This window comes from Prinia subflava, chromosome 19, assembly GCF_021018805.1.
Source record: "Prinia subflava isolate CZ2003 ecotype Zambia chromosome 19, Cam_Psub_1.2, whole genome shotgun sequence".
NCBI classification, from domain to species: domain Eukaryota; kingdom Metazoa; phylum Chordata; class Aves; order Passeriformes; family Cisticolidae; genus Prinia; species Prinia subflava.
In genome coordinates, this window is record NC_086265.1 from 12,138,442 (window position 1) to 12,163,940 (window position 25,499).

Genomic DNA, 25,499 nt, shown 5'->3' on the forward strand with positions numbered 1-25,499 from the left:
GTCCCCATCCCAAGGGGGGCAGCTCCACAGGAGGGGCCGTCCTGTGGTCAGGGCAGTGGTGGCCAGAGCAGAGCTGGCACCTGGGAATGGGGCTGGAGAGCACCAGCCCGGGCTCTTCATCTCTCCTCCTTCTCCACTTTTTCCCCTCATCTTGACCTTCTCATCTTTTCCTCTTCTTGCCATTCTTGTCATCCTCCTCCTCATCTCATTTTCTCTCTCCTTTCTTCTTTTGGGCTGCCTCCTCCTTCTCTTGTCTTTTCCTCTCCTCTTGACCTTCACATTCTTTTCTTCTCCTCTTCTTGACCTTCCCCTCTTCTCTTCTTGGCTCCATCATCATCTCCTTCACCCCCTTCTCATCTCTCCTCTCCCCCCTGAGATGACTTTGGGACGTGCAGTTGGTCACCACAGCCGGTTTCAGGGCAGGAGGGGTCACCTTCCCTCTGCAGCCCCCACCGGCCCCAGCACTGCCCAGAGCTCGTGTTGATGTCCCCAGGGTGGGACAGGGCTGTGCCCCCAGCCCAGGCCACCGTGGCCCCACCCCTGCAGCCCTGCATGTCCTGTCCAGCCAGTAAAGACCAACGGAGCTGAGCCCACCATGTCTGCTCATCTGTCCAGGGGGATTCAGACCCCCAGGCCCACGGGAGGAGGGCTCTGGGGTCCCAGGAGGGGTGGGAGCAGTGAAGAGCTGGGGTGAGGCCGATCTCAGTGTCCTGTACCCCACTGAGACCCCCCCGAGGTGTCCCTGGAGCCCAAAGTGCCCCATGGCCAGGGACCTTCACCCCCTGTCCTGGGTGCTGGCCCAGGGGGACAGGGCCACGCTCCGAGGGCTGGGCAGGTTGTGGGGCACCAGGAGGGTCCAGACCTGCTGCTGGTGACCCCCCTGCTGTGACTGGGGGTTCCAGAGCAGGGTGTGCACTGTGGTCCCAGAGTGGGGCTGGTGGCCCACGAGGTGTCCCAGAGCAGCACCAGTGATCTGTGGGGTGTCCCAGAGCAGGACTCAGTGGTGCTGCCCATCCTTGCCCGGGGCTGTCACCCACCCCAGGGACCAGCAGCACCTCCTGGGGACCCCACGCTTGTCCCAAACCCCAGCAGGGGCTCGGAGCACCCAGACTGGACACCAGGTAGGGGTACAAGGCCAGCTTGGCGCTGGTGGAGCCTGAGAGGCTCCAGGAGCAGAGCCAAGAGCTCTCCAGGCCCATCCTGTCCCCAGGGGGTGACTGGCCCCGTGTCCCTGTCCCTCTGCTGTGTCAGGCCCTGCCGTGCCAGAGGCCCTGGCCCCAGGCAGGGCTTATCAGAGCTGGCAGGAAGCTCCAGGATCCTGCTTCCCTCGGGATCAGCGGGCCACGGCCACCCCGCCAGTGTCACCTTTATTTAACATTCCCTTCAAACCCGTGAACATTACAATATATTTATCTTTCATATATTAGAGATTTCCTGCTTCGAGGGAGGGGAGGACCCATGGCTTGATTTGGGGGGAAGGGAGCAGTGGGACCCCCAGGGGAGCACCCAGAGGTGCTGGGGGGAGCAGAGGGAGCCGTGGGGCTGGGCAGGGGGAGAGGGGAGGCTCAGAGCCCTCCATGGCAGGGGCTGGAAAAGCCCTTTCTGAGCTGCACTTCAAGTACAGCCTCACATCTGGGATCCTCCAGCCCTTCTGGGAGCTTCGGGAAGGGCTCCCATGGGAAGGAGATCCCTGTGAAGGGCTCACCCACCACTCCACTGTACCAGGGCACAAAATCAGAGAGAGGCAGAGAGAGGGGGAAGAAGCCAAAGCTGATTCCCACCTGTGCCAGCCCCAAATCCCAGGGCTCCAGGGGGATCTGCAGCCAGAGCCACCTAATCCCACGGCACTCTGGGCCCCCCAGCCGCTATTCCCAGGGTTTGGAATGCTGAACCCACCACCAGACACCACTCCATGAGAGCCAGGGGCTGGGGTTTTTGGGAGGTGGGAGAGCAGCCCCCCAAAACTCCCAGCTGGAGGGTGAAACTGGGATCTGGAGGGAGAACACAGCCTCACTCACACAGGGATTGCTACAGGGATGCAGGGCTGGGGACGGCCCCCTGCCCTGCTGGGAGAATCCCAGGGGCTGCTTCCCGGGCAGGAAGGAAAGGGACATGCACACGGATCCGGCCCTGCTTCCTCAGGCGGGAGAGGGACGAGAGGAGGAGGAGGAGGAGGGGCTACAGCAGCACCTCAGTTCTTCAGGATGGTCTCATAGGCTTGGTAGATGTACTGGGACACCTCTGGTGCTCGGCATTTCAGGGATAACTGTGGGCAGAGAGGGAAGAGCACCCACGTCACCCACGGCATCCCACCCCACATTGGAGAGCCGCCAGCCCCAAAGCAGAGCCCTGCATGCTGCAGCACCCTCCCACGAGGCACTCCAGCTCCTGACTGCAGCTGGAAAAAGGTTATTAAAGCCCTCCAAGCCCTCCCAGGGCAGAGCCATCCACATGCAGCACAGGCAGGGAACAGGCAGGGGCAACACTCCAGCTTTTGGGATTGGATTCAGTGCCTGGCGCTCCAGGGTGAAGGGTTCCCCAAAATCATCCTCCTCTCCAAAGAGGAATGAGCGCCTTCAGGTGTTTGCTTAAATATTAAATTATTCCAAAATCAATTAGCTCCTCAAGCTGGGGAAGTTCATGGAGAATCCTCTGGGATTTGAAGCTATCCTCATCCCCAGTGAAACCAGGAGGGCGCTGGGGACACCCCAGCCCTCGGAATGTCCCTCTCCTTTGTGCCAGCCCTGCTGGGAAAGAGGCAGGAGGCACCAGGAGACTGGCAGGGCAGGGAAGAACATCGGGGGAGGGAGGAATATCCAGGCAGCAGCCAGGGAGAGCCCAAAGCCAGGCAAAAACCAGTCTCTAACCTCCAGATCCTGCAAGGGCGGGCAGGCCGGCGAGGGCGGGCGGTGGGGACGGAGACAGAGAGAGGAGTCAGGGTGACACAGCTCGTCCCACCCCAGCACAACTGGCTGCCAGGGCGGTGGGGAGGGGCAGGGAAAGCAGGACACCAGGATGGCTCGAGGATGAGGTATGGATAGATCCCTGCTCAGGGAATGCTCCCAGGACAGGGTTTCATGGAGCAGAGTGTGTTGGGACCCCTCTGTGTCCTCCAGCTGCCCCCACAGAAGCAGTGTCACCCTCCCCACGGGAGAGGGACAGCGGGGCTGGCACCAGCACCCCCAGCAGCTGGGGAGGTCCCAGCACCAGGGGTGTGCCCCCGGCTCGGGCAGGGAAGGCAGGGGCTGCCCCAGGGGGTTTGGGGGCGGGCAGGGCAGGGATGTACCGTGAAGCTGGGATTGCTGGGCTGGATCCGGAGCTCTGCCAGCACCCAGATGCCGTTGGTGAGCTTCAGGGACTGGTAGAGCATGTCCTGGCCCTCCACGTTCCTCTTGGCGATGGTGAAGATGTTGCTGCCTTGGAGTTTGCTGCTCACAGCATCTGGGATGGGAGAGAGAGGCTGAGGGGCTGGGCTGACCCCCTGCTCCCTTTGGGGCTGCTCCTGCCCCACCTCCTCCCCTCTTTGTCAGGGAAGAGGTTTAGATTAGAGGTATTAGGGAAAATTTCTTCATTGAAAGGGTGGTCAGGATGGCACAGCTGCCCAGGGCAGTGCTGGAGGGATTTAACAGCTGTGTGGATGTGGCACCTGGGGACAGGGTTAGTTAAACATGACCTGAGCCAGGTCCTTCCGCGGGGTGGGACCCACCTGCATTGAGGGAACACTCTTTGATCTGGAACTGGGTCTCGTTCTCGTTGGGAATGTCCTTCCAAGTGGCCAGGAACATCTGCCTCTCTGCAGGGAGGGAGGACACCAGCACTGAGGGAGCTGCCACACTGGCCACCCCCAAGGTGACACAGTACAGGTGACATGGCAGCGAAGGGTGACACACCACCCCCTCCAGCAAGGCCAGGCTCAGGGCAGCCACCTGCTCTTGGGGGCTCACCCAATGTGATCAGTCAGGTTCCAGAGGCTGGGATGGCACCCAGGGACAGGTGACAGAGAGCACCTTGCTGGACCCATGGTCACCCAACTCACCCATCTTGCCATCCTCCACGAACAGGATGTGCAGGGGGTACAGGGTGCTGAAGTAGAAGACGTCAATGTTGTTCTTCACAGCCACCTGGGGTGGAAGGACATGAGTATTTCAACACCTCCAACCCACAGCAGGCTCCCAAAATGTCCCACATCCTGTCCCATCCTGTCTTGTCCCATCCCGTCCCTCTGGAGCGAGTGTCACTGCAGCAAGACCTGGCTCCTGCTGTCACACGTCCCTCTGGATTTCTCCAAGGGACCCTGTCCCGTCCCCAGCTCCCCAGGAGGGGACACCCCCGTGTTCCCCACCTGGAGGTTGTTGAGGGGATCCATCTTCATGACAGAGCCCACGGTGTTCAGGGGCAGGGAGATCTCCACGGACTGGTTGGGAGCCAGAGGTGCATGCACCTGGAGAGGAGCTGCCGGGGCCAGGCCGAAGCTGGGGGGACACCAGGGAGGGCAGGGGTCAGGGTGGGGACAGCAGGTGGTGGCACAAGGCGCTGTCCATCCAACCCTGGCACTCCCTGCCTTTCCCCACCAGCATCCCAGGAATGGCCTTGCTGCCCCTGCGATGTCCAGGACGGGGCTGGTTCCTGCCCTGCCCACCCTGGGGCAGCCCCAAGATCTCCCCTTCCTCCTACACCCATGTGCAGCATTCCTGCAGCATTCCCTCAGCGCCTTTGAGGGAAAAGGCAGCATCAGTTCCCCAGGACAAACAAGAGGACAACTGTCAGAGCCCTGGGGAACGGCCTCTTCAGCCAACTTCTTAGAGGCTTTGGTTTGATGCTCATCACCACCACAGCCATCAGTGAGAGAAGGGTCATCACCAGAGGCTGTTCCCAGCTCTTGCAGCTCCTTCCTCACTCCCTTTTCCAACAAAACTGCTCCAGGCAGCCTCTCCAGGGCTCCCAGGAGGCCCCAGGCCGGGCAGGACTCACCTGTTGCGATTGAACTGGATGGCAAAGTCAGACATGACCTGCAGGGCTTTGTTGGTCAGCACCAGGTCCATGGAGATGGAGCCCACCTGGCGGCTGAAGGTGCCAGAGATCTCCAGCCCCTTGGCTTTCATGGCAGGGAGCCACACCTGGGCCAGGGAGACAAGAAACCCCTGGGGTCACCCACAAGAGACCCTCCAGTGCTCCCCCACCTCCTCCAGGGGAGGCTCTGCTGTGGGGGTCTGTGTCCCCCTTAACCCTGAGCTTGGCTGCCCCACTCACCGTTTTGGGGGCCACGTAGGATCCTGAGAGGGTCCCCACCCCACCGGTGAGGTCGAAGAGGTCACCCAGGCCGCTGCCAAGGGGCGCCCCCACGTTTGTGGGTGCCGTGGGGGGAGCTGGTGTGGCAGTGCCACCACCACCACCGATCTGTGGGGACAAGGGAGGGGTTACGGGCGCCACCACGGGGAGGGGGACAGCAGGAGGAAGAGGAGGATGAGGAGGATGAGGAGGAAGATGCAGAGAATGAGAGGGTTTGGGTGTGAGGGCACTCACAGCAGGGCTGCCTCCCACATCGCTGCGCAGCTGCAAGGGAAGAAAGGGGCATCAGCAGGGGCAGGGCTGGGGGCACAGGGGTCCCCAAAATGTCCCCTCTGGACACTCCTGAAAGCAGCAGTGTGGGACAGCAGGGGCCTGGAGTCAGGATGCTCCAGTGGTCCCAGAGCAGGAGCTGTGAGGGGCCATGGCTGTCCCCAGAGGGAGGCGAGGTGTCACTGGGGCTTGGGGGAGCAGGGGCAGCCAGGGGTGGGCACGGGGCTGGAGGGCTGGGCACAGGGTGATCCATACCCCTTCCGACTCGTCCCCCATCTCCAAGCAGAAGCAGGCAAGGTGGAGAGAAGAGCCACATGCAGAGAGAAGCCAGGAGAGAAGAGACAAAAAGAGAGAGGGAAGAGGAGGAGGGGACAGAGGTTAGTCCTGACACATCCATCTGTCTGTCCATGGCTGTCCTGGAGCCAGGGGACAGAGCCAGCCCTCATTCCCAGCTTCAGTGCCAGCCCATCATCAGTCCCTGAGAACCACGAGGCGCCAGGGCAGCACTTACAGCGACGCTGCCTCCCTTTAGGATAAATCTGCTTGGTTTCATGAGTCATGGAGGAAACTCCAAACTCTGCTCCTTCAGGGAGCCTGGCCCACCTCCAGCACCCACAGGGCAGGTGTTCCCACACAGGGTGAGGTTTCCATCCCACCTCACCCCGAGGCCAAACCACTGCCTGGGCTGCACTCAGGAGGACACGCTGTCACCTTGGGATCTCCCGGCACAGGGGACACCCCACAGGCTGGGAGTGGGCACATCCTGGCCCAGCCCTGCAGTAGTCTGGGGGTCACAGAAGGGCCCCCAAGAGCAGCCACTCCTGCAGCACAGCTAGTGGGAACAGCCACACCAACAGAGAGAAAAGGTGGTGGGACCCCTCCACTGGATAATGGCAGGATAAACTGGGGTGCAGTGCCCTCTGTCCTCACCCACTGCAGGAAAGGACCAGCCTGATGTCCCCAGGCTGACAGGTCTGTCCTACCCCAGGACAGCCCAGACAGAGCCAGCACCAAGCCCTGCACGATGTCAATGGGACAGCCTGGGGTCAGGGAAGGAGCACGGGGGCTGGGACGTACCAGGGCATCCAAGCCACCCCCGAGGAGGTCCACGGCGCCCATCTGCACGGTGCCCATGGGTGGCCCACTCACTGGGGGGCCCAGGTCCAGGTTGAGCAGGTCCCCCAGCAGGTCCCCCTGGGTGGGGATCACCGAGGGCTGATCTGCTGCTGAGTCTCCCGATGGGACTGTGTCCGGGCTCTCAGCAATCTCAGTCCTGAAGGGAATGGCACAGGAGAGGGTGAGGAGCTCCAGCTGGGACAAGAGGTCCCACTGCAGACAAGAGTTGGCCCAGTGGACCCTCCAGCCCATCCTGGCTCCACAACATTGTTATGGAGATCGCCTTCCACTGGGATCACTCCTTCACCTTTTAAAGGACAGGGCTGAACCCACACAGCCCTGCTCCTACAGAACCTCCCTTGGGATGGGGGCTCTGCTCTGAGCCCCACAGCAGCCCCACAACCACTCAGCCCCACATCCAACCCCTCCATCCACAGCTCTGGCAGCCCCAGCACTGGGTGGGGGCACGGGAATACTCACGAGCCCGACCGCGGGGGCAAATTCTTGTGCACGACGCCCCTGCTGCCCTCCACGAAGGCGCTGGGAGGTTTGTGGTACACCGAGGCCAGGGTCCCGATGTAGCAGATGAGCTCGTCCAGCAGCGTGGGCTCGATCAGATCCGTCTCCTCTGAGATCAGCGGCTTCTCCGCCAGCACCACCTCCTTGGCGGCCACGGGGTCCGTGGAGAGCAGGCGCCAGTAGATGTACCCACGGTCCCGCAGGTCGGGGTTGTCCGAGTCCTTCGGGAAGCCATGGGGAAGCTGCAGCTCCTACAGAGCTGCCTGGAGCACCTGCAGCTCCTACAGAGCTGCCTGGAGCACCCGCAGCTCCTACAGAGCTGCCTGGAGCACCTGCAGCTCCTACAGAGCTGCTCAGAGTTGCTTTTCCCATCTAAGCCTTGCCAGGAGGGATCACAGGGATCAAAGGCCATAAGGTGCCTCCTGAGCCATGGGAGTGTCCACACCCTCCAGGCTTTCAACTGTCAGCATTCCCAGAGGGATGAGGGACAAGGGATGGAGGGACAGGACACAGGGAATGGCTTCCCACTGCCAGAGGGCAGGGATGGATGGGAGATTGGGAAGGAATTGTTCCCTGGGAGGGTGGGCAGGCCCTGGCACAGGGTGCCCAGAGCAGCTGTGGCTGCCCCTGGACCCCTGGCAGTGTCCAAGACCAGGCTGGATGCGGCTCAGAGTAACCTGGGAGAGTAGAATGTTTCCCTGCAGGCTGGAACAAGAGGATCCTTCAGGGCCAACCCAAACCATTCTGATTTAAGCTCCAATTACCTGCCTGCTGTCACATGGCCAAGCCTTTCCCACTGCCCCGGGGATGGGAGGCCCTGGGAAGCTCTCCCAGGTGTTACCCACCTGTGTGGCCAGGCTCAGCACCTGCTGCACCAACTCCTGCGTCTCCGTGGGCTTCTTCAGGAACAGCTTCACGATGGCTGTCAGCAGCTGCAGCTGGACCTGTGGGGGACAGGCAGGGTGAGGGACAGACAGACAGACAGGTCACACTGGGTTTGTGCAGGAACATGTGGATTTGCCCCAACTCCAACCTGCCTTTCAAGGGACCAAAGGCACGGTGACCATGTCAGTGGATGTGACACAAGTCACACCTCACCTGACCCCTTCCCAGCCCACTTCCACACCTCAGACACAGTTTGACCCCAACATTATGGGGCAGGATCTTGGGAGCAGGGTACATGGTCCCCCAGGGCACAGGCCAGAGCATCTTTTGACTTCCACATGGATAAACTGCAGGAATTCCCCTGTGACAGCCCCTCCCAATCTCTCAGGGAGCCTGGACCTCTGGCTTTGCTATTTGGCAGCTGTAGGCTTTGCCCTGTTTGCTGTCACTAGGTTACAGGGTGTTTTGCACGGTTTTCCAGAGATGGAAACCCTCCAAAATTCCACAGGCAAACCCATTGGCCTCAGTTGCCCTGGGAGACAGGGCAGGCACTGCTTCCTCTGCTCATTTTCCAGCTCCAAAGAGATCCTGTGCTGGCACACTGTGATAACCAAGTGACTGGTGCCTCCCAACCAGGAATAGGGAAGGCACTTGGGACAACACCACGGTGGCACTTTATAGAACTATGGAACAGCTTGGGCTGGAAGGGACCTCAAATCCCATCTCAATCCCCTCTTGCCATGGGCAGGAACACCTTCCACTATCCCAGGTTACTCCACGCCTGGCCCACATCCCACACCCAAACCTGCCGTGGGACACGGCTGCTCCAAGCAGCTGCACAAACAATCCCTGCAGAGCAAACTGCCCTGCTCCCCTCAGCAGGAGCTGTCACAGCGTCACCCCGAGCCAGCAGGCCCCCTGGCACACCTGGGTGCTCTCATCATGGAAGCCCTCCAGGAAGCTCTCCAGCAGCTCGTCGGCGTTGTCGATGCGCTCGGCGTATTCCCCCACGATCCAGATCATGGCAGCCCTGGCCTCAGGCTCGTCCAGGGAATCCAGGTTCTCGCAGAGCGTGGCGATCACGCTCTCGTACCTTCCCCAGGAGGGGACAAAGAGCAGCAGAAAGCTCACCAGAAGCAGGGGACCCGGATCCTGATCCATCCAAACTCCAAACCACATCCCACTGCCCACAGCAGAACTGTGGCTGTCCCCTCGGCCCACGGGCAGTGCCCACACTGATCCCAGGGCACATTCCCTGCTCCTGAATTAACCCTGCTCATCTGATCCGCTCCTCTCCAGAGACGCCCGGGGCTGCCAGCTATTCCTGCAGAGTTCTGCTCCTTACCAATTCAGTTCATTAGTATTTATTACCACTATTAGTCCCCGACTTCCTGATTACAGAGTTGCCTATTCATCCTGGCTCAGCTGGAACATTCCCTCCCCTCTCCTCTTGCTGCCCTTGTCCCAGCATCAGGAGCTGGATTGAGAGCCAGGGACAGTTTCTGCTGACGCAAGGGACCTGCATATCCCTGGCAGCTCCTCTCCGTTGGAGTGCCCGGATCTGAGACTGACACCATGGACTGATCCTGGGGGCAAAAAAACCCCAAAGCCACCTGTGCTGGGGGAGGCTCCGAGGGCTTCATCCCACCAGGAGTTTGTGGCCCCAGAATCACAGAAGGGAGGGAGGAGACCGTGTAGGACCAGGAACATCCCAGAGGATCCCCATCCCTGAGGATCCCCATCCCGCAGGATCCCTGTCCCCCAGGATCCCCATCCCGCAGGAACCCCGTCCCCCAGGATCCCCGTCCCCCAGGATCCCCAAACCGCAGGATCCCCGTCCCCCAGGATCCCCGTCCCCCAGGATCCCCGTCCCGCAGGGAGGATCCCCATCCCCCAGGGAGGATCCCCATCCCCCAGGGAGGATCCCCATCCCCCAGGGAGGAACCCCGTCCCCCAGGGAGGATCCCCGTCCCCCAGGATCCCCGTCTCCCAGGATCCCCGTCCCCCAGGATCCCCGTCCCCGAGGATCCCCGTCCCCACAGGATCCCCGTCCCCACAGGATCCCCATCCCCCAGGATCCCCACCCCGCAGGATCCCCACCCCGCAGGATCCACACGCACTTGTTGGGGTACTTGCGGAAGATGTCCTTGATGACCACGATGGCCTCCTGCACCACGTAGTTGACCTTGGTCTGGATGAGGTCCAGCAGGGTGCTGACACAGCGCTCGGCCGATTGCTGCGGGGGGACTCGGTCACACGGGGACAGCCCGGACTGACCCCTCACATCCCCATCCCAAACCCCATCCGCCTTATCCCCCCAAATCCAACCCACAGCAGAATGGGGGACATGTGAGCGTGGTCTCCCCTTCACATCCAGGTGTGGCTCCTCCTCATCCTCTCCACACATTACCACAGGCTCCTCTCCCCCCATGGGAAGCATTCTGACCATGCAGAGCCACCTTTCCAGGGAGGTTTTTAACAATCCCCTTTGGAAAATTATCCCCACAGGGAAGTAAAGCCTCTGAGCATTCCATCAGGAAGGGATGGATTCCCTCCCAGCCTCTCAGGAAGGGACTGGCTCCTTGCCAGCCTCTTGCAAAATGATTGGGACCCTCCCAGCCCCTCAGGAAGTGATCAGCTCCTTCCCAGCCCCCAGGGAAGGGATCAGCTCCCTCCCAGCCCCCAGGGAAGGGATCAGCTCCCTCCCAGCCCCCAGGGAAGGGATCAGCTCCCTCCCAGCCCCCAGGGAAGGGATCAGCTCCCTCCCAGCCCCCAGGGAAGGGATCAGCTCCCTTGCACTCCCACTCTTGTCCTCAGCAAGCCACTGGTATCATCCACTACATTCAGAACTCCTGGCCCTGTTTTAGGCAGGGATCCTAAAGCAGCTCCAGTGGCAAAGGAAAAGGGGATGGAATATTCTCCTGACACCCCACAGATCCCTGTGGAACAACCAGGGCTCATCCCCAGGCCTGGGAAGACTCCAACTTGCAAATTCCTGGGATGAGATGGCCCCCATGTGCTGGGGAGTGCTGCCCTGCCCAAGCACAGGGCCAGCAGTGTCCCAGCCCTCACCTCCACCTTGATGGCACAGCGGCCGATGGCCCTCACCGCCTTCCTGACAAAATCCACATCCACCTCCGTGGCGTATTCCTTCAGCTCCGCCAGCACCTGAGGGATGGCACAGCACGCTGAGAGCCACAGCAGGGCAGAGCCACCAGGAGAGTGGGGCACCAGAGAGGCGGGGTGGGACAGCAGCCCGCAGAGCTGGGGCTGGGATCTGGACACCCCTGGGTGCCCCGGCACAGCTCCTGACCTGGGCTATGTTGGCCTGGGAGGCCAGGCGGATCATGATGTCCAGCTTCTCCAGCTTGACGTAGATGGGGTCGTTGTACTTGACAAAGAACACCTTCATCTCGTGCTTCAGGATCTCGGGCCTGGGGGCAGCCAGGGGCAGCGTCAGGGGGCACACACCCACTTCCACCACAATCCCAAGGTTTTGGGGGCCAATTCAATGCCAAGGGATCCAAGTGCTTATCCCCCAGGACTCTGCCCCTTGGCTCCCCTGTGCTGGCATGCAGGGGACAGGCACAACCTTGTCACAAACACGTGAGAGACATGAGGCAACGGGAGACGTTTGTCCTGCCAAGGCTGGAAGGGACATTTTAGTGGGAGCAGGGACACAAATCCAGACCCCAGGGCTAGGCTGGACCTTTCTCACCAGCTCAACCTCCTTCTAAGCTGGGAAAGAGCTAGGCCAGGTCCAGCTCCAAGCTGCCTTCCACATTCCCACTCCCAGGGACACTAATTGCTTTCCACTTCTCCCAGAAATTGCTGCTATTTTTAAGAGACAACCACGGCGCTGACTGGGAGGAGGACAAATCATCTGACTGGGCTGGGGCTCTCCAGCTGCCACTCCTGCTCCAGGCACACGTGTGGAGCCTCAGCCACCTCCTGCCCACCAGGATTTTAGATCAGCAAAGGGACAAAAGGACTCTGAGCACTTGTTCAAAGAGCACAACTGTGGAGAAAGCAGCTGGCAGCACAAAAATCCCTCCCTACACATGGAGTGATTACTCCAAAGTCTCAAAGCTTTTGGCTTTGCCATCCTTTGCTGCCCCAAATAAAGAATAAATTAAACTACAGGATACATTAAACTGGAGACCCCAGCTTAGCTCCTTGCTCATTCCCTGACTGACTCAAGGCCAGGTTGGGCAGGCCTTGGAACAACCTGGTCTAGTGGAAGGGGTCCCATGGCAGGGGGTGGGATGAGATGAGCTTTAAGATCCCTCCCAACCAAACCATTCCACGATTCCATGACTCTCCTGGAATGACCCTTCCCTTGGGTTTTAAACAACAGAGAAGAAAACACTCTACAGGATGTGTTGTGACACTGCTGCAGTCAGAGGGACTGAAGCACCTGTGGCTGAGAGGGGACACCCTTCACCCACCTCTTCTGCACGATGAGGTTGATGTTGCGCAGGGCCACGTACTGCAGCTCAGGCTCTGCGGACAGCAGAGTGACCAGTGGTGGGGCCAGCTTCTTCAGGAGGGTGCCATAATAATCCAGGTCCTTGGACAGCATCTCCATGAACTTCATCAGCACCTTGACAGCTGACAGCACCACGGCAGAGTTGGCGTGGGACAGCCGCGGGGTCACCCGCTCGCAGATGCTGCCAGGGGAGGAGGAGGGAAAGGAAATGACCCCAGCCCTTCCTCCTGCTGAAAAACTCCTGCTAGCAGTGAGGAAGGACTCACAGGAAAGCTGAGCGGCACTTGGGACCCTCCCAAGGAGGCTGAATTGGCTCCTGAATGCCCCAGTGAAGGTTATTCCCCAGGCCCTGTAGAACCCTCTGGTGGTGACCCCGTTTCAGGGCTCCCTAGTGCCCGTTGTCCCCTGCAGCCACATTTTAAGCAGCTCAAGGAGGACAATCCTGGTGCCAGGGCTCACTACAGGACCAGGGCAGGCTCCAGATGGCCATGCCCAAGGCACAGGTGCAGCAGATGCCCGCTGTCCCACCTCCTGCAGCAGGGTCAGGAGATGAAGACTCCTCAGAGGAGAAGGGGCAGTGCCAAGCCCTGCCTGTCCCCCTCACCTCTGTGCTTCCCGGTCATCCTTGGGCATGTAGTTTGCCAGGCAGTCCAGGATGAAGATCTGGCCCCACTCAGTGCACTCGTTGAGGGCTGTGAGCAGCTTGTTGATGGACTGGGGGTTGAGGTCCAGCAGGTTGCTGCTGGGATGAGACTCTGCTATTTCCGACAGCGCCGCCACCGCGTTGGCCACCACCTGCCGGGGGGACAGGACACGGATTGGTGACACCAAATGTGGCGTGAGGGGATGAGCTGCCTCCATACTGCAACCCCTCACATCCCACCTGCATCGGGGCTCCAGCTTCTCCCTCCCACAGCAGATGTGAGGGGGATGGATGAGCCATCCCCACGGCACGCTCCCACCGCCCACGCCGCATCTCCAACGGCTCCCACGTGTTCCACAGGAGCCAGACCTGGCTTCGTGCCCAGTTCCCTTCCCCAGGCAGCTCTGAGGGCCCCCAGAGCTTTCCACACAGCTCCTGAGTTCAACACTATGCCCAGGGTAAGACTGGAAAAGCAGGAAAGGTTGTGGGCAGAGAAACCCTGAGGAAAGATGGTTTTAAAGTTCCCCATGCCCAGGGAAAGGGAGGGAAGCCAAAGCCCAGCTGAAAATCAGAGGCAAAAGCCACTGGCTGTGGTATCAGAACCAAGCACCAGCTCCCCTCTGCCCCGAGCTGGAGCAGCCTCCTTCCCACTGGGAACAGAGGGATAACACACTGCCACGGAATGGGAGAAACCCTCCATCCAGGACACAGGGTTACGGGGCAGGGAACACAGCCTGCAGTCCTGAGAAGCAAAAACTCCCCAGAAGTGATCTGTTAGCACCAAAAAGAGAGTCTGGGAGGGAGGGAGCTGGATGTGAACGTGATGGGAGAATGGTGAGTGTCACTTGGACGAAGAGGAGGTGGAGAAGGCACAAAACGATCACCATGGGGTTGGAGTCGGAGATGAGGTCCTTGAGGGTGTCCAGGAAGCCCTGGTCCTCCACCAGCTGGGCGTTGATGTCGTGCAGCTTGGCCACGCAGACGGCGGCGGTTTTCCTCACGTAGGGGTCCTCGTCCTTGAGGCACTTGCGCAGGGGCTCGCACAGGTACTCGGTGATCTTGTCCACGCGGATGCAGCCCATGGTGCGCACGGCCAGCGCCCGGATCAGCGGGTTTGGGTCCTCACAGTCCTGCAGGGAGGAGAGCAGAGGCTGGATCTCCAGGGCTCCTCAAGCACAGGTATCCTCTAGGAGGATTTGCGTTCAAATCCTGAGGTTCTCATGTTCTGGTCTCAAGAACAAGTCACCCAAGAGAAGTTTCTGTCTTGTTCTGCACCCACTGAGTTCCAACACGACCAGTTCTCACTCCCAGAACCCCTCAATCCATCCAGGCATCCCCTGTTCCCATCACTTACACATGAACCCAACATGATGCTGGAAATGCATATCAGGATTATTATGTGGGGTTTATTCTCCCTAAAAAGCCTGAACTCCCTCTAAAGCCCACCAGGCCTTTTCACTCAGTGATTTAGCAATATCCTAGTTCCTAACACATTCTTCAGTTCCCAGCTCCAACGGGAAGATCACGAGGGATTTCTGAGCACATAAATCCCCATGACGGCTCTCGATCACGGGAGCTGCCCACACCCCCGACAGAGCGAGTGGCACAGGACGGCTGCCAAAAAACTGGGTTTCTGCATTACTGGACAAATTCAATCAGTTCTCTAGAGCTCGGAGAGCCCCTCCTCCAGAAGGCAGAGGCTTTGGCAAGCTGCCCACGCTCCCTGATTTGCAGCTTGGTGCAGTGAACTGGCACGTGGTGTCCCTTGTGGCCTCAGGACACAGAGCCCTGTCCCCTCACCTTCACGAAGGTGTTCACTGCCATGATGGCCATGTCTGGCTGGCTCTTGGCATAGTTCATCAGGTAGAGATAGACCAGCTTCTTCAGCTCCAGGTTGTCAGTCTGCATGCAGTTCACCACATCTGGGAAGAGAGCGCTGGAACACAGAGAGCTCTGTGAAGGCAGGACACGGCCACGCTGCCCAGGGACCCCCCTTCCCATGGATATCCTGCTCCCAAAGGCAGGAAAACCCAGGTCTCTCCTGGGAGGAAAGGCTGGGAGAGCTGGGGGTGCTCACCTGGAGAGGAGAAGGCTCCAGGGAGAGCTCAGAGCCCCTGCCAGGGCCTAAAGGGGCTCCAGGAGAGCTGGAGAGGGACTGGGGACAAGGGATGGAGGGACAGGACACAGGGAATGGCTTCCACTGCCAGAGGGCAGGGATGGATGGGAGATTGGGAAGGAATTGTTCCCTGGGAGGGTGGGCAGGCCCTGGCACAGGGTGCCCAGAGCAGCTGTGGCTGCCCCTGGATCCCTGGCAGTGTCCCAGGCCAGGCTGGACAGGGCTTGGAGCAGCCTGAGAGTGTGGAAGGTGTCCCTGCCCATGGCTGGGTCTTGGATTAGATGGGCTTTAAGGCCCCTTTCCCACCCAACCCTTTCCATGATTCTATGATTCCATGACCTGAGCCCACCCTGCAGCAGACACGGCTGAAATGCCCATCCCCAGTGGATTTTTTTTAATGGATGTGTATCAAAAACAGCCCTTGATGGACCAAAATTGAGTTTTCCCATATGGCTCTGCTGCATCCCTGCTCCTGGGCACATCCACTGCCCTGGGAGAAGGTGCTGGACAATTCTCTCAGGCACAGGGTGGGGCTGTTGGGGTGTAGGGCCAGGAGCTGGACTGGATGACTCTTGTGGATCCCTTCCAACTCAGAATATTTCAGGATATTCTGCATCACCACAGGATGGTGCCAAAAGGAGGAGCCCCACTCCCCTGGTGAGCCCTGAGCACCAGGATACTCTGCTGGGATGGAGGGGAATGGAGTGGATCAGGTGCCTCCACAGAGCTGGGGCTTCCCCTTCCCAAACACCCTGGAGCTGTGGGACTCCAGAGATGCTGTTTCATCCAAAGACAGACCAATTAGACAATTAAAGCACCTCAGGGGAGGCAATCAAGATCCCAGGGCTAACAGAGGCGTTATTCCACCCTGACAGATGTCCCACGGCTCCAGGAAGCTTCTCCACCTCCGCAAACCCAGCCAGCCCTGACAGGATCAAACCCAGGGCCTCCCCTAAATCCAGGGAACTGAGCTTTGCAAAGCTGCTGCCCACCTGAGCTGGTCTCACCCCGGGCTAAACCGGGCTTTGCTGGCACCTCCTGGGGAGCAGTGAGCTCAGCAAACTGCTTCCCTGCAGCCTCAGACAGGCACACACCAAGCACATGGGCTGACACTGCCACAGGGTCATGGAATGGGAATCACGGAATCTTTAAGTGTATCAAGTTCTACCCCCTGCCATGGGCAGGGACACCTCTCACTGTCCCAACTGCTCCCAGCCCTGTCCAGCCTGGCCTTGGGCACTGCCAGGGATCCAGGGGCAGCCACAGCTGCTCTGGGAATTCCATCCCAGCCGCTCATCACTCTCCCAGGGAACAATTCCTTCCTAATATCCCATCTAAATCTCTTAGTTTAAAGCCATTCTCCTTCAGCCTGTCACTATTTGTCCATGTATAAAGCTGTTCTTCCTCTTTTTTTATGCCCTTTCAAGTACTGGAAGCTCCTGCCATTTCTGTGTGGTTTCCACAGTGGTCCCAAGATGGACACTCCCTGCTGCTGCTGCTGCTGCCCTGGGAGCCAGGGATGCCCCAGCTCTCCCAACCCTGAGTGTGTTTTCCCTCCATTTACTCTCAAATGCACCGTGAAAACCACACTGCTGATGCTGCCTGTGCTGGGACAGGTCTGTGCAGGAAGAGGCATGGAAGGAGCCTCGTGCAGCTCAGCCAGATGGAAAAAGGGAAGCAGGAACAGCAGCTGCCTGACCTTTTGGACTGGAGAGGCTGCAAAGGATTTATCAACATCCAGGCACAGCCACCAACCTTCCACGACGAAGGCTCTGAGGGGGTCCTGCTTGTTTTTAGTAACACACAAAGGGAGTGGGAATAATCCCAACAAACTGATCTGGCAGCCAGACCAATCCTCTTTTAGCCAGATTACAACAAAATCCAAGAGAGCCCCCACCTGCCAGGTGGCCACGTGGACACAGACTGCACTCCAGGAGGTAGAGCTGCAGCCAGGAGCGGACCTGGGTGAATCCCGAGGGAAAAGCAGCATGGAAACCCTCTTGGAAGCAACGGGGGGAAAAGGGAAACCAAAAGCCATCTGGGTGTGGCTTGGGCACATGGGAGAACAGCCTGAAGGAGAGGTTTAGGATAAATTTCAGGAAAAGGTTCTTTCCCCAGAGGGTGCTGGCACTGCCCAGGCTCACCAGGGAACGGGCACTGCCCCAGGGCTGCCAGAGCATTTGGACACTGCTCCCAGGGACACACAATCCCAGGGATTGTTGGGATGTCAGTGCAGGGCCAGGAGTTGGACTGGATGATGCTGGTGAGTCCCTTCCCACTCAGGATATTCCACGCTGCAGCCCCACCACACACCTGACGTCCTTGCCGACAGTCATGGAGGCAATCACCTTCTTCACAGCCTCCTTCTTCTTCTCCTTCTTGTCGCTGTTCAGCTCAGCTTTCAGCTCAAATATCTCCCCTGGAAAAACAGGAAAAGTGGCAGCTCAGGGATCAGTGGAGGGGGTACCCCAGACCTCTGCTGGGTGAGCACAGCTCCCACCTGCTGCATGACAGGGTTCCTTTGCCACCCCTGAAAAGAGGGGTTTGACTTCCCAAACACCTCACCGAGGGCTGGGGCTGCTCTGGGGGCTCAGCTCCCACCCATGGGAATGGAGATGAGCCTCCTGAATCCCTATGGCTCCTCCAGCCCCACAGGCATGGGAAATGCTGCAGGAGCCAGGAGCACCCCACAGTCACTGGATGGGGTTATCCAGAGGGTATTGTTGGCTGTGGGGTGGTTGTCCCAGCCCCATGAGGCCCTACCCTTCCCAGGGATGATGGCAGATGGATTTTGGGCCCTGCTCCTCAAGCCCATATGAGGAAGGGTGGCTCCCAAATCCCTCCCTGCCTGTGGCACCATCCCCTGCCCTCCTGAAGCCACACTGAGCTCCTTACTCCCTCCTGGGCTGGCAGATTGAAGAGGAAGATGCCACATGGCTTCTCTCCACATTAATTCCTTGGTCTGGAGAGCGCTTAAGGCCCCGAGCGCTGCCCAGGGGAGCTCCTGAGCCGCTAAAGCCGATCACCAGCTGCCACCAGCCCTGGCCGGGGTCAGGGGGCTGGGGACAGGGTGTCCTGACCCTACAGTGGCCCAGGAGCCGCCCCACAGCAGGGAGCAGGGTGGGGGGGTCAGCCACAGCCTCCCACAGGGACTCAGGGCATTGCCACAGGAGCTTCTCAACCCTCCCCACCTGCTTTATATGGGTGTAAGAAGGAGCTGGTGATTTTAGGATGAATTGTGATATTCCTGCCCCTTCCCTTACCTTTCTTGGTGGTGGTGAAGTACTTGGAGTCCGTCATGGTGGTCTCCAGCAGCAGCAGGGCCCTGCAGGAGAGGCAGAGCACAGCGGGTCAGGGTTGATCATTTCCTTACAGGGGTTGTTACAGAGAGCTCCGGGACAGAAAAAAACCAGGGGAGGGAAAGAGTTTGGGATCTCATGGGAACAGTCACAGGGGAAGCCCAACCCCTAGGGAGTGTGAGCACCTTGCAGCTCTGTGATGATGGGGAACCAGCTGGTTCTCCAAAGAGGATGTGGAGGAGGAAAGGAATGACTGAAGATTCCAGGGCTGCAGCCCTGACTTTGCTCATCCCATCCTGCACAGAGCTGGAGCGGGGACTCAGTGATCCCCCCTGGATTCACCTCTCCTCATCCAAAAAATGCTTTCTAAAGGAAAACTCACACCCAGCCCTCCCTCACACCTACACAGGGAAGAGCTCTGGGCTGGGGAGAGGAACTGAGCCAAACCTGAGGCTCAGCTCCACCAGACAGCGCAGCCGAGGGGCACTGCCAGATCAAAGGGAGCCTCTTCCAGAAACCAGCCCTGCTCCAGCAGGGTTCCTTTAAATTCCAAGGGTGCAAGGTTTCCGCCCAGCACTTGAGGCTGCATTATATAATTCAGGCAGTTTAGGGCACATTTAGGGCTTGGTAGGCTGAGGAAGGAGATGTGCAGCTCTTCAGAAAGGTCAGCGGGGATTTGGCTTCTGTGGCTCTGCTTTTCCCATCTTTCCTTCAACAGGGAAGGAACCAGAGGCTCGTCCTTGAAAGCCTGCAGTGGCTTTGCTGTTTTGGAGGGGCAGGAACATGAGAAGCAAAGCCAAGTGGAAAAAAAGAGATTAAAAAAAAAGAGCTTGCGGATGGGTTTAAGATGCAAATGAGCATCTTGAAAGCCAAACGCAGCAGGAGCACAGAGGAACTGTGTCCTCTGTTCCCTGTCCAAGCTGGAGAGGGAACCCCAGCAGGGATAAAAAGAAAATCTGGATGAAATCTGGGGGTTGAGCACGCTGGGCAGAGCACACAGCTTGGCAGGGAGGGAGAGGGAAGGAGCTTGCGTGGGGTTGCTCTGGGGGCTGGCAGCATGATCCTGGTGCTGTTCTGGGGGGAGAAGCCTGTCACCACACTGCCACAGGCCTGCCCCTCGGGAGACAAGACACTCCTCCCTGCCTCAGTTACCTGGGATTGATTCAGAGCCTTTTTTATCCCACTAAGTCGATGGCTCTCCAGGGAACAGCGGGAGCTCCGGGCTGCGCCACAGCTCTCTGCACCTCACTGCAGATCCCGTCCTGCCAGACAGGGAGGAAGGAAGGAAGGAAAGGAAGAGGATTCACTGCAGTCCCTCTGACTCCAGGACCTGGCTCGCACTCAGCCCTGCTCTGCAGAAGTGCCTGGAAAGCAAACTTGAAGGCGAGCAGGGAATTTCTGCAGGCAGCTCAGAGACATGAATCACACGCCCGCTTCCCTGCAGCTTCCAGAGCCAGGGAAAGCACAGCCTGTGGTTCCCTATCCACAACCCCACCAAGATGTGGTCCAGCCACTCAAAACCCCACCGACCTCAGAGACCCATTCCCCCCACTCCTTTAAGCCCTGCAGCAACCCCAAGAAGGGAAGTGGCTCCAGCTCAGAGATGAAGCTGCACCCCTCACTCCTCACAGCTGCACCCCTCACTCCTCACAGCAACCCAACCTTCCCGGCAGGAAGCACCCCAGGGCCTGGAGCAGGGGGATGAGGGGATCCAAACAGCTGCCAAGCCCCGGTGCTCAGCACCCTGCACCCTGTGTGTCCCCCAGGCTGTGCCAGGGTGACAAGGCAGGGCTGGCTGCCAGCCCGGGACGCGACAGCCGCAGGTGAATTCCCACAGCTCAGCCCTTGGGCAGAGGCCAGGGCTGCTGCCTGCCTTTGGTTTTAAGAATGCAACTGTGTGGTGCAGAGCTGAGAGAAGGCGTTTGCTCCCTCAGCTCCAGCAATTCCTACCCAGCTCTTTTCCACGCTGATCTCCCAGCAAGAGGCTGAGTGGAGCAGCTCCTCACTCACAAAAAGCAGGATACAACAAAACAAAGGATACCGACCCCCCGACCTTGTGGCGGCTCAGATTCTACCCTACCTTCACACCAAACTTGTTTTAAACTGGTCTGGCAAACAGGATTCAAGGAGTTAAGTGTCCATAAGGATCTGGAATCTGCTGGAGAGGAGCACCCAGAGATCCCCCACACCTCCTCAGGTCTGATTTTGGGACAGGTTTTGGCAGTGCCACAAACCCAAAGCCTTTTATCCCTGATTTTATTCACTCCAGGGGACTGAATTCCACAGTTCCACACAAACCAGAGCCTCTCAAGCACCCAGGTCAGGGACATGGCAGAGCTCAGCCACCCCATTTTTCCCATTGCCACGCCTGCACCTCCCAAATTCAGCTATCCTGAGGAAACAAGAGGCTCCTAAACCCAAAATACAACAACAAACACATCCCTGGGCTTCCCCCCAAGGTGGGTGCTGCCACTGGCTGCCTGGGAATGACACCAATGCCAAATGAGCCATTGCTGGTGCTGCTCATTTCCTCTTATGGAGAGGGGAGGAAAACTCATTTCTTCTGCTACTTTTATCACCCTGTTTTAGGATAATTCCTCCATCCTTGAAGGCTGAGATGCTGCTGACCAGAGACTTTCACCATGGAATGGTTTGGGTGGGAAAGGGGCCTTAAAGCCCACCCAGTGCCACCCCTGCCATGGCAGGGACACCTCCCACTGTCCCAGGCTGCTCCAAGCCCTGTCCAGCCTGGCCTTGGACACTGCCAGGGATCCAGGGGCAGCCACAGCTGCTCTGGGCACCCTGTGCCAGGGCCTGCCCACCTCCCCAGGGAACAATTCCTGCCCAATATCCCATCCTTCCCTGCCCTCTGGCAGTGGGAAGCCATTCCCTGTGTCCTGTCCCTCCATCCCTTGTCCCCAGTCCCTCTCCTGCTCTCCTGGAGCCCCTTTAGGCCCTGGCAGGGGCTCTGAGCTCTCCCTGGAGCCTTCTGTTCTCCAGGTGAGCACCCCCAGCTCTCTCAGCCTGGCTCCAGAGCAGAGGGGCTCCGGCCCTGGGACCATCCTGTGGCCTCCTCTGAATTCACTTTCAGGTTCCACCAACACAGACCCACTGTCAGGGCCGGGATGCAGCCTTCAACCTGTGCCAAAGATATCCCAAATCCCCGCTCATCCCAGCCCACCACAGCTCCCAGGTCTTTCCAGACCCTCTGACAGCCCAGCCCAGGAGTTGTGATCTGCCCAGCCTGGCCCAGGTCTCAGGAAGGAAGGAAGGGAGCAAAGGCAGGAGGTTCCTGCTGTTCAGGGGGGACAGGCTGGCACCCAAAGCCAGGGAGCAGGAACTCAAAGGGCAAGCTCCTAGGAAAGGGCTCACCTGGAAAACAGAGGGGCAACTGGAGGTTAGTGGGGAAAGGAAACCCCCACAAGCAAACACCTCAGCTGGAAATGAAGCACTCGAGGGCCAAGGTGGCATAATTAGGGAAATTAAGGAAGGTTCTAAAAAATTAATGGGTAACTGGAGCCGTGGGGAATCACATAACAGTTCCCTGCTGGTGTGAGGCAGTTCCAGGGCACTGCACAGGGTGAGGTCAGGCAGGGCTGAGGTGGGGATGGCTCCCCACAGCTCCGAGCACATCCCTGCCCTAAGGACAAAGCCCAGGAGCTGCCACAAACACCAGCAAAGGCAGAGAAACACCCCAGGGAGGAGGAAGAGAACCAAAGGCTGAGGATACACAACCCCACAGTGAAGAGCCTTGTGCTGATCACAGTTCTTTCCCTCCTTGCTCACAGCAGTCTCCTCCTCCCTACAGCCATGGGCACAGCTCCCATCCCTGTGCTCACCCCACCTCTGCCAGGCTGCCACAAGCCCCAGGGGCTCCCACCAGCCCCACACACATTCCAGTGAGATACTTTTCCTCTTTCTGGCCTGACTGGAGCCAGTCTTTGCTCCAGCTCGGCCCTGCAGCAGCTCGGGGCTGTGATTGCACTGCGTCCCGACCAGGACCATCCCCATCCTCTCACAAACCTGTTCCTGACCAATCCACAGGCATTCCAAAGGGCTCCATCTCCATCAAGCAAGGGGATAACTCAGTCCCTTGGATAACTCAGGAACAGGAGCCACACTTACTGTGCCACCAGCAAAGTGCCCAAAACCGTGGCAGACCCAAAGCAGCAAACGAGCTGTAACCAATACATCCCATCAACCAACAATGGGGAATGAACTCAAGGAAAAAGGGAAAAGGACAACCCTGAGGTGCCCCTGCAGCACACACTGCCAGGGTCCCACTGCCACAGAGCCCAAAGCTCCATGCTGAGAGCTGGGGGGATTTTTAATCACCTTGAACGGGGGTGGCACCCACAGGGGCTCCCCCCAAACTCTGGCTGAGCACCCTCAGTGATATCAAGGACTTGCTCTCGACACAGCATCAGGTTCCCACGGCAGAGGGGATGTTCTCCTCCTGGGAAAGCCAGGTTCTGCAGGGTGGACACCTCCTGCCACGGAATTCCCAGCCTGGCTTGATCCAAGCAAGGCCCAACACCTCTGGAAAGCCCCTCGGGGTCCCCAAGCCTGTTCAGCCTGGCAGGCTGACCCCAAACCACATCAATCCAACAACTCATCCAAGGCTTATCCTGTTTTCTGTCACCCCAGGAGAGAGGGGACACAAAACCCCACCTGAGCCCTGCAGCTGCTGGGGATGGGACCCCTGAGGTGTTAAAACTCTGGGAAACTCCACACAAAACACCTGCAAGAACAACAGCAACACCTCCAACACGGCTCCTTCAGGCTGGAGCTGCCTCACAGCTCCTTTTTACCCAGTTTGGGGCTTTTCCCCCTAAAATCTCCGCAGAGGAGGCAACGAGCACAGGATGTGTCAGCCCAGCTGCCTCCTTGTCTGCTCCATGCCCAGTTCCCAGCTTACTCCATGCACAGACGAGACCTTTCCCCATGAATGTGCCATGCCCTGAGGTGGGTGAAGGGGCCCCCCCCGTGTCCCCCGGCCCTTCCAGAGGGTCGTGCCCCCAGCGCGGTGCCCGTCGGGGCTCTGGCTGTGGCCGGGACACGGTGCCCGGGCTGCTGGGGAGGGAGCAGATCCCGGGGCGACCCCTCCGGGATGGATCCGGGAGGGCAGCGCTGGACACGGGACACGCTCTGAGCCGGGGGAGGCGGCGGGGAGGGGTGGGGGGACCCCTGTGTGCCCCAGCCCGGCGTGGGAGGGGAACACAGCCCGGACTGAGGAGGGGAGCATGGGGACACGGCCCGGGACACGGGGTCAGGACAGGGACACGGCACGGGAACACGGCCCGGGGCAGGAGGACACGGGCCCGGGGCGAGGCGGAGGGCGGGCCGGGGGTCACAACAGGGACACAGCCGGTGCCAGAGGGGCAGAGAGCAGACACAGCTCAGGCCGGGGGCAGGAGGGGCCCGGGCCCAGAAGGACGAGGGGCGACCCGAACCCCGGCAGGGGACCCGTCCCAGGTGCGCACGGGCGGAGCTCGGGGAAGGCGCCCGGGGCAGGAGCAGCTGCGGGTCCCGGCGGGATCCCGCGGGGTCCCGGCTCAGCCCCAGCCCGGCCCGGCCCGGTCCGTACCTGCCACCGCCGCCGCCGCCACCGGAACTGAGGAGCGGGGAGCGCTTCCGGGGCGGGGCGGGGCCTCCGCGGGGCGGGGAGGGGGCGGGGCCAGGGCGGGAGGGGCGGGGGCGGGGCGGGAGGGGCGGGGCCGGGGCGGGGCCAGGGCGGGAGGGGCGGGGCCAGGGCGGGAGGGGCGGGGCCAGGGCGGGAGGGGCGGGGCCAGGGCGGGAGGGGCGGGGCCAGGGCGGGAGGGGCGGGGGCAGGGCGGGAGGGGCGGGGCCAGGGCGGGAGGGGCGGGGCCAGGGCGGGAGGGGCGGGGCCAGGGCGGGAGGGGCGGGGGCAGGGCGGGAGGGGCGGGGCCAGGGCGGGAGGGGCGGGGCCAGGGCGGGAGGGGCGGGGCCAGGGCGGGAGGGGCGGGGCTGGGAACGGGAGCGGGAACAGGAGCGGGAACGGGGGAAGGGAACGGGAATGGGGGGGAGGACAGGGAACAGGGGGATGGCATGGGGAAGGCAATGGGGATAGAGGATGGGGACGTGGGATGAGGACATGGACGGGGATACAGGATAGGGACAGGGATTGCGACAGGGATGGGGACAAAGGACAGAGACAGGGGATGGAGACACGGGATGGGAACGTGGGATGGAGCAGAGAGGTGTGAGGGCAGGGGATACCCCAGGGGTTGGGATGGAAACAGGGAGAAGGGCTTGGAGACAGAGGAGAGGACAAGACTCGGGAGTGGGGTCCCACCCTCCATGGAGAGGGTGTGGGGACCAGGGTCACACCCTCCATGGGCTGTGTCCCCCTTTCCCAGCTGGGTGTCCCCAGTCCTGGGGGCTGTAGGGTGGCAAGGACCCTCTGGGGCATGGCCTGGCCCCACCCACAGGTGCCCCCATGGCCGGTGGCGGATGGCCGGGAGCGGGTCACCAGCGGGAGCAGGGCGGGCACAGAGCTGCTCGGGGGTGGCCAGTGCCCGCTGTCCCCGTGTCCCCAGCACTTCCCAAGGATGTGTCACCAGTGGCCTGGCCGGGGCTGGCCATGCTCAGCCTCCCTCTCCCTCCCGGTGCATCGCGGCTGCTCCCGGCCCTGCTTCCGTGACTTCTGTGGGGTGAAGGATGGGATGGGACCCTGCTCCCACACGGGACAGCAGGGACACCATGGCTGCTCCTGGGATCTATGGCCCTGCCTGCTGATTGGCTGGGATCTGTGGGCATGTGTGTTGATTGGCTGGAATCTGTGCTCCTGTCTGCTGATTGGCTGTGATCTATGGAGCTGTGTGTTGATTGGCTGTGATCTATGGGCCTGGC

General features: G+C 60.1%; 1 protein-coding gene and 1 non-coding gene across 3 annotated transcripts; both read right to left on the reverse strand.

The window, feature by feature from the left end:
* Nucleotides 1–219: 219 nt before the first annotated feature.
* On the reverse strand, nucleotides 220–24,247 carry AP1B1 (adaptor related protein complex 1 subunit beta 1). Of its 2 annotated transcripts, XM_063416122.1 has the most exons (23): nucleotides 24,214–24,247; nucleotides 19,779–19,888; nucleotides 18,591–18,652; nucleotides 17,641–17,746; nucleotides 15,012–15,147; nucleotides 14,096–14,341; nucleotides 13,173–13,363; nucleotides 12,528–12,749; nucleotides 11,393–11,513; nucleotides 11,152–11,247; nucleotides 10,200–10,315; nucleotides 9,007–9,172; nucleotides 8,040–8,138; nucleotides 7,156–7,415; nucleotides 6,637–6,832; nucleotides 5,524–5,553; nucleotides 5,251–5,397; nucleotides 4,972–5,117; nucleotides 4,343–4,472; nucleotides 4,037–4,121; nucleotides 3,707–3,793; nucleotides 3,287–3,441; nucleotides 220–2,266 (listed from the first exon to the last, which is right to left on the reverse strand). In XM_063416122.1, the coding sequence occupies exons 3-23, from the start codon at nucleotides 18,625–18,627 to the stop codon at nucleotides 2,192–2,194; spliced, it is 2,847 nt and encodes a 948-aa protein (XP_063272192.1). In that variant the 5' UTR covers nucleotides 18,628–18,652; nucleotides 19,779–19,888; nucleotides 24,214–24,247; the 3' UTR covers nucleotides 220–2,191. The 2 variants fall into 2 exon arrangements, with proteins under 2 accessions (XP_063272192.1, XP_063272193.1); XM_063416123.1 differs by lacking the exon at nucleotides 5,524–5,553 and having other exon boundaries at nucleotides 24,214–24,244.
* LOC134560464 (small nucleolar RNA SNORD125) lies at nucleotides 4,773–4,877 on the reverse strand. Its single transcript, XR_010082743.1, has one exon. It is a non-coding gene; the product is annotated as a small nucleolar RNA SNORD125 (small nucleolar RNA).
* Nucleotides 24,248–25,499: the final 1,252 nt, after the last annotated feature.